The sequence below is a fragment of the Athene noctua genome, chromosome 4 (genome assembly GCF_965140245.1).
Source record: "Athene noctua chromosome 4, bAthNoc1.hap1.1, whole genome shotgun sequence".
Taxonomy (NCBI): domain Eukaryota; kingdom Metazoa; phylum Chordata; class Aves; order Strigiformes; family Strigidae; genus Athene; species Athene noctua.
The window spans coordinates 2,082,487-2,090,499 of NC_134040.1; the positions used below are offsets into that span (position 1 = coordinate 2,082,487).

The 8,013-nt window shown below is 56.9% G+C and overlaps 1 protein-coding gene across 4 annotated transcripts in view; it reads right to left on the minus strand.

The window, feature by feature from the left end:
- RAB11FIP5 (RAB11 family interacting protein 5) overlaps nucleotides 1-2,116 on the minus strand; it is a 46,122-nt gene extending 44,006 nt beyond the window's left edge. For all 4 annotated transcript variants that reach the window (XM_074904243.1, XM_074904241.1, XM_074904240.1 and 1 more), the window contains exon 1: nucleotides 1,607-2,116. In XM_074904243.1, the coding sequence (XP_074760344.1) occupies nucleotides 1,607-1,992 (386 nt within the window). In that variant the 5' untranslated portion in view covers nucleotides 1,993-2,116. The remainder of the gene's footprint in view (nucleotides 1-1,606) is intronic.
- Between the last annotated feature and the right edge of the window lie 5,897 nt (nucleotides 2,117-8,013).

The window sequence follows — 8,013 nt, forward strand, 5'->3', positions numbered from 1 at the left end:
TATTATTGTTTTAAAGCCTTCTGGGGGAAGGAGGAAGAACAGCAAATCCCACACACGCAACGATATATGCTGGAGGCAACGCGGGGCTGGGGTTCGGTTCCCTGAACTGGGGGGACCCTCCTGCAGCAGCACCATGACAAATGAGGTCATGCCGACGGCCCCCCCGAGCCGGTGTGGGGGCTGCAAAGCCATCGCAAGGACAAACCACCGCCAGTATCTGTGCCACAGCTTCCTGAGAGTGACAGACCCCGGGGGGGACCCTCCCGGGATGTGGAAGGACCTGGTGGCATCCTGTGTCCCCTGGGCCCCCTGCCCAGGGGGAGGAAGGATCCTGCGATGCCTTGAACCCCACGACTCCCTCCCGGGGTGGTGGGGAGGGATAGAAGGACCCTGAGATACCCCCCCCCAACCTTCACAACACCCTTCCTGGAGCACACATGACGCCCTACCCTCCGTGATGCCCTTCCTGGAGTATCCACAGGCCCTGCGATACCCTGTATCCTGCAACGCCCTTCCTGGGTCATACACAGACCCCGTGCCACCCTGTCCTCTGTGACACCCTTCCCAGGGCACCCACGGACCCTGCGATGCCCCATCTCCTGTGACACCCTTCCTGGTGCACGCACGGCCCCTGTGATGGTGGCTGACCTCCTGTCAAGCCCTTCCTGGGGCACGTCCGGACCCTGTGACACCCTCCCTGGGGTGTCCACAGACCCCATCACACCCCCCCTCCCTCACTGTCCTTCCTGGGGCACATGTGGTCCCCATGATTCCTCATTGCCAGCATCACCCTTCTTGGGGCATGCAGGGACCCTGTGACACCCCACAGCCTGCACAGCCCTTTCCTGGGGTGTGCACAGACCTGACCACACCCTATCTCCTGCAACGCCCTTCCTGGGGCACACATGGACCCCACAACGCCCCACCCGCTGTGATGCCCTTTCTGGGGCTCACACAGACCCGTGACACACTTAACGGGGCACACAGGGACCCCCCCCGACACCCATCCTGAGGCACACAGGGACCCCGCGACACCCTTACCAGGGCACGCAGGGACCCCTTCACACCCATCCTGGGGGCTCACACAGACCCACGATGCCCATTCTGGGACACAAAGACACCTTGTGACGCCCACCTGGGGCATACAGGGACTCATGACACCCTCACTGGGGCACACAGGAACCCTGTGACACCCATTCGGGAGCTCACACAGACCCATGACACCACCCTGGGGCATGCAGGGACCCCATGACACCCTTACAGGGGCACAGAAGGACCCCATGACGCCCATCCTGGGGCACACAGGGACCCATGACGCCCATCCTGGGGCACACAGGGACCCATGACGCCCATCCTGGGGCACACAGGGACCCATGATGCCCACTCTTGGGGCACACAGGGACCCCATGACACCCACCCTTGGGCTCACACAGACCCGTGACACCCATCCTGGGGCACACTGGGACCCTGTGACACCCATTCTGGGCCTCACGCAGACCCGTGACACCCTTACTAGGGCTCACAGGGACCCGGCGACACCCACCCTGGAGGCCTCCCCTGCTCTACCCCCAGAGGCGTCGGGCGAAGGCCGGCGGGACCCACTCACCGCTCGTCGGGCGCGCGGCCCTGCTGCAGGGCGGGCTCCAGGGGCACCAGGGCCTGGCCCAGGAATCGGTCCATGCCCACCAAGGCCCGGTGCATAACGGTGAGCACCAGCCCGACGCGGGCCGGGCCCGCCGGGGCACCCAGCTCGGGGGGCAGCTCGAAGGCGCACTCATCCCGCCATTCGGGGTTGCCGGTGCTCTTCTCAGCCACCGAGGTGCTGTATTTCTCGCGGCCCAGCTGGATGATGGTGTAAGCGTCGCTGGTGCCCGGTTTGCCGCCGCCCTTGCACCGCAGCCCGCGGGCCCGCACCACCGTCACCTGGACGTGGGTGGGCAGCCAGGCCGGAGACCCCTCAGCGGGAAGCGCGGCCGCCCGCAGCAGCGCCATGGCGGGACGCTGAGGCGGCGCCGGGCCGGGCCGGACAGAACCGGACTGAACCGGACTGAACCGAACCGGGCCGGGCCGGGCCTCGCTCCGCCGCCGCTGCCGCAGCCGGGCCGCAGCGCGAGCGCCGCCGGCCGCCCCGCCCCGCCCCAAGCCCCGCCCCCTGCGATAACCCCGCCCCGGGGCCCTCCCTCGTCACGCCCACCGGCCGCGCCACGCCCACCGGCCCCGCGGCGAGTTGTGGCCACCGCAAAGCCGCCAGGGGCCACCCCGCGGGACTCTGCCCCGGGCGGGACGGCGTGCGGGAGGCCTGTGTCTGTTCATGTGTGTCCACGCGTGTGCAAGTACAAGCGCACGTGTCCGTGCGTGTGTCCGTGCGTGTGTCCGTGCACGTACAAGCGTGTCCATGTGTGTCCGTGCATGCGTGCGCGTACAAGCACGAGCACGTGTGTCTGTTCATCTGTGTCCATGCGTGTGCATGTGCATGCCCTTGCACCCATGGGCAAGCGTGAGAACATGTGTCCATACACATGCAGGCGTGAACATGTGTGTCCATACATGTGCAAGCACAAGCGTGTGTGTCCATGCACGTCCATGCACTTACATGTGTGGACAAACACGAGCATGTGTGTGTCTATGCACTTGCAAACGTGAGCATGTGTGTCCATTCATCTGTGTTCATACACGTGCAAGCACGAGCATGTGTGTCTGTTCATGCATGTCCATGCACTCACCCTCATGGGCAAACACAAGCATGTGTGTCCATTCACATGTGTCCATGCATGTTCAGGCATGAGCACATGTGTCTGTTCATGTGTGTCCATGCATGTCCATGTACTTGCCCACATGGGCAAGCATGAAAACCTGTGTCCATGCACGTGCAAGCATAAGCACATGTGTCCATTCAAATGTGTCCATGCATGTTCAGGCACCTGCACACATGGACAAGCGTGAGAACGTGTGTCCGTGCACATGAAAATGTGAGCACGTGTGTCTGTTCACGTGTGTCCGTTCACGTGTGTCCATGCACGTCCATGCACTTGCACCCATGAGCAAACCCAAGCCTGTGTGTCCATGTATGTGTGTCCATGCATGTCCATGCACTTGCACACATGGGCGAGTGCAAGCACATGTGTCCATGCACGTGCAAGCGTGAGCATGTGTGTCCATTCACGTGTGTCCATGCATGTTCAGGCATGAGCATGTGTGTCTGCTCACGTGTGTCCATGCATGCCCATGTTCTTGCACACATGAGCAAGCATGAGAACATGTGCCCATGCACATACAAGTGTGTGCACGTGTGTCCATTGAGATGTGTCTGTGCATGTTCAGGCACTTGCACACATGGACAAGCGTGAGAACGTGTGTCCGTGCACATGTGTCCGTTCATGTGTGTCCATACACGTCCACTCCCTTGCACCCATGAGCAAACCCAAGCCCGTGTGCCCATTCCCGTGTGTCCACACACGTCCACGCATGACCACATGTGTCCACACCTGTGCGAGCACAAGCGCGTGTGCCCGTTCACGCCTGTCCACACCCCCGCAGGAGCTACCACATCCGTTCATGTATGCCCACGCCCATGCATGAACCGTGTGCCCGTTCACGCGTGTCCGCGCACACGCCGGTGTGTCTGCAGGACACCCCTCGCTGCTGGAGCCCCCCCTGCACCCCGAGACCCCCCCGCCCGCCCTCCCAGGCCGCTTCGCCCTTGACCGTGAGCCCCGGGCGGCGATTCCCGGCCTCCCCCGGGATTATTCCCCCGCCACCTGTTCCACATTCCGCAGCATTTCCCAGGCCGCGGCCGGGCGGGGGGACACAGCAGCGTCCCCAAGGGGGCCCCGCGCCTAAAAAATATCCATTAAAAACCTCTCCTAAAAAACCTTAATCCCTCGCTTGCGCCACCCAAGCCCGCATTCCCCGGCCCCTCAAGCAAGGTCAGGCCGAACCGGCCGCGCCGGGGTGCTGGGTGGTGCCATTTTGGGTGCTCACGGCCGGGCCGCGCCGGGGCGAGCTGGACCCCGGGGCTTCGATGCCACCGCGATAAGGGACGTTCGGGGCCACCTCGGTTAATAGGACGGGGCCGAGCTGCCCTGCTCTATCGCTCCCATCTCCGGCCTCAAACGCGCCGTGTGTGAGGGGGGTGGTTGGGGTTTTTTTGCCTCCTTCTGCTTCGTGTCCCCTCCCCGGGGGGGCCGGGACCGTCCGTTCCGCTCGGCCGCGGGGACACAGGCCGCCCCGATGGGCTGGTGGGGTGTTGGCACGGGGACAACGGCCCCTTTGGGGTTGCTGCGTCCCCTTTAGGGGTGCAATGTCCCTTTTTGGGGTCGCTATGTTCCCTTGGGGGTTGCTGTGTCTCCTTTGGGGGTGCAACATCCCCTTTGGGGTCACTGTGTCCCCTTTGGGGTTGCTGCATCCTCTCTGGGGTTGTTACGTCTCCTTTAGGGGTGCAATGTCCCCTTTGGGGTCACCGTGTCCCCTCTGGGATTTGCTGTGTTCCCTTTGGGGTCACTGTGTCCTCTCTGGGATTCCTGTGTCCCCTCTGGGCTTGCTGTGTCCCCTTTGGGGGTGCAATGTCCCCTTTAGGGCCCCTATGTCCCCTCTGGGATTTGCTGTGTCCCCTTTGGGGGTGCAGTGTCCTTTTTGGGGTCACTGTGTCCTCTCTGGGATTCCTGCGTCCCCTTTGGGGGTGCAACATCCCCTTTGGGGTAACTACATCCCCTTTGGGGTCCCCTTTGGGGTCACTGTGTCCCCTTTGGGATTTCTGTGTCCCTTCTGGGATCCCTGTGTCCTTGTCCTTTGGGGGTGCAACATCCCCTTTGGGGTAACTATATCCCCTTTGGGGTCACTGTGTCTTCTCTGGGGTTTCTCTGTCCCTTTTGGGGTAACTATGTCCCCTTTGGTGTCACTATGTCCCCACTGGGATCCGTGTCCCCTTTGGGATTTCTGTGTCCCCTTTGGGGGTGCAACATCCCCTCTGGGGTCACTATGACACCCTTGGGATTTGCTGTGTCCCCTCTGGGGTTGCTGTGTCCCCTCTCCTTAATTTCGGGGCTCTGCGCTGCTCCTGCCCCCCCCAAACTGCTGCTAAGGCGACCGAAGCCTCTGAGTGCAGGAAATAGCCACGTTCTGCCCCAAAAAGCCTCCAAGCGAGCCCATAAACTGGGGGAAATGGGGCAAAAAAAAACAAACCTCAGCAACCCGTATTTTTGGGGGTGGGATGCGCTGCGCCGGCCATATTCAAATCTCACATTAAAATATGCTTTAGAGGAATAAAAAACTACACGGGGAATTTCTTATCGCCCCCGGGACGAACCGAAATCCAATTATCCCTCCAGTCCGGTGCCCGGCCCCGCTCCGCCGGCCGCCTCTTATCCCTCCTCAGCATCTGCTTTTTATTTTGCCTTCTTTTGATTGTTTTTCCCCCTTTTTTTTTTTTTTCTTTCTGATTATCTCTCCTCTCACTGCATCTCCTCCTCTCCACCTCTTTCCATCCTTTACCCCATAATTGTTTTTTTTTTTTTCCTGTCTCCCTTCACCTTCCCTGCCCTGCTCAGCTCCTCTCCTTTTATTTATTCATCTCTTTGATTTTTACCACCTTTGCATTTGAGGCATAAAGAGGTTTTTTTTAATTACCCGTGAAATCAATGATATTTTTTTTATTCTTCTCTGGAATCGCAGGGAAAACAGGGGTTAGCCACAGCACTGCAGACGTCCTCGGCAAGCCTGGCCTGGGTTAAATTTTGCTTTAACTTTTGCTTTAACTTTAATTCTTGCTTTAATTTTTGCTTCAACTTTAATTTCTGCTCCACTTTAATGTTTGCTGCAACCTTAATCTTTGCTTTAACTTTAATTTTTGCTTCAATTTTTGCCTTAATTTTTTGCTTTAACTTCAATTTTTGCTTCAATTTTTGCTTTAATTTTTTACTTTGACTTTAATTTTTGCTTTAACCTTAATTTTTCCTTCGATTTTCATTTTTGCTTTAAGTTTCATTTTTGCCCAACTTTAATTTTTCTTCCTCCTGCTCCGCGGCAGCCGTGCAGCTCTGCCAGCCCTCTCCTAAATCTCATTTCAATGACGAGGGTCTCGCCTAACCCAGCTGCCTTGCTGGCGAGGAGCTGGCAATCGATGCCAATGACATGATTTTGCATTTTTTCCCCATTTTTGATGCAAAATTCCGTTCTACAGCGTGGTGGCCCCCAGCAGCACCTGGTGCTGCTCACCCCCAGGAGCTACCAACCTGAAGCTGACCCTCCCCTCCTCAAGGGTGGGAAATGCACCTCGTTGGGTTACAAAGACACTGAATTTCCACCAGAACAAAGCAAAGGATTGAAGGATAAGCCAGAGTTGGGGTTGAAGCACCCCAAATCTCCACGCCAACGCTGCACACCCCTGCAAATATTCACACCACCATCAAAACACCCCCCAAATATCCCCTGAATTGAGGGGCACACACATGGACTGGGACTGACAGCCCAGGCTCCAATTTTTTTGGGGGGACAAGCTGGAAAATATCCCCTGAAAATGGGTTGCAAAGGGGATGGCGGGTCCGTGCCGGTGATTTCCAAGTGCAAAATTCCAGCTGGCAGCACAGGGATGCCTGGGAATGGAGGGAGGGAGGAGAGGGGGGAGGATGGGGGGGGCTGGAGCCAAGACAAATAAAGAGTTCAAATGGGAAACGATTAAAACTAAACTAAACTAAAATAAATCGAAAGCGGGGGAGATAAGACGCGGGCGCCCTCGCTGCCTATTTAACATTCATTGGATTGAATAATCAGGCCTCATTATCTCAAATTGTCTGCATATTTGCCCTCAAAATGCTAATTTGAAAGTTGGCTGCGAGCGCCGTCTGCCTATTTTGACTAAAATATTATTTTGCTTTATTGTGCGTTGTTTGTAGCTCCAGGGGCATTTCCCCTCGCGAACCAAAAGGGAAATAGAAAAAAAAAAAAAAAAAAAGGCAAAAAAGAAGAAAAAAAACCCCCAACATTTATCAAAAGCTGGTCGGGAAGGAGAGCGGCGCCCTGTTTTGCGTAGAAATGGCATTTTTAGGCCTTCCAGTAAAATTAGAGGCGTTATCAGTTTCTTTTCGGGGATGGACAGTTTATCATTCATCTCTGGAAGGAAAATAGGAGAAATAATTTGCTTTTATTCTGATTGTTTGGCAGAGCGGGGAGGGACGGAGGCTGCTGCTCCCCACGGGTGTTTCCCCCATCTCCTTGCCCCCCATCCCTCTTTCACCCCCATTTCCACTTCGGGGGGTAAAATCCAAGCTCTGGGCTTTATCCACACGGATCCCACATGGAAAATCAACCATCGTCTCCATTTGATCTCCGGGCGGGATTCAGAGCATCAATCTATTTACATTATTACCTTTTCTAAAAGTCAATCAATAGATAATAAGGTGGGAATAACGGCCAGGAGTTAAAAACCCCCATTCAGGGCCGAGGATTAGGTTTATTGAAGGGCAATCGCTTCGAAATCGTTTCAATCCGGCGTTACGGATGCCGCGATTCACTCGTTGGCTTACCCACAAGGCTGCCGGCCGTCCCCAAATGACACATTTCTCATGCAAACCCCACGCTGGCCCCCCCCAAAGCTGTTTGCACAGCAAACTGCAATTGTATGGGAGATTAACGGGGCTTTGCGGGGCTGGGGAGGAGGCCAGCAAACCTTGTTGACAAATAAGGGTGGAAATCCGTCGCCATCAATTCTGCGGGTGCCTCCGGATTTGGCAATGACACTGCTTTTGACTTTCCCGACCGGGCAGATGGATGATGGGGAGGGTTTGACTTGCTCCCAGGTTTTGGGGGCAGATGGTTGAACAAAAAAAGGGGAGTTTGGAGAGATGCTGGTGGCCCTGGGGATGCTGCAAACCCCCCACTGTGGGTTCAGCCAGGGGGAAATTGGAGAATGGGGCACGTTTGGAATTTGGGGAAGTGGGAGGATGGAACATGATTGGAAATATGGGAAATCAGAGGTGGGGCTCATTTGGAAACTGGAGGATGGGACACATCTGGAAA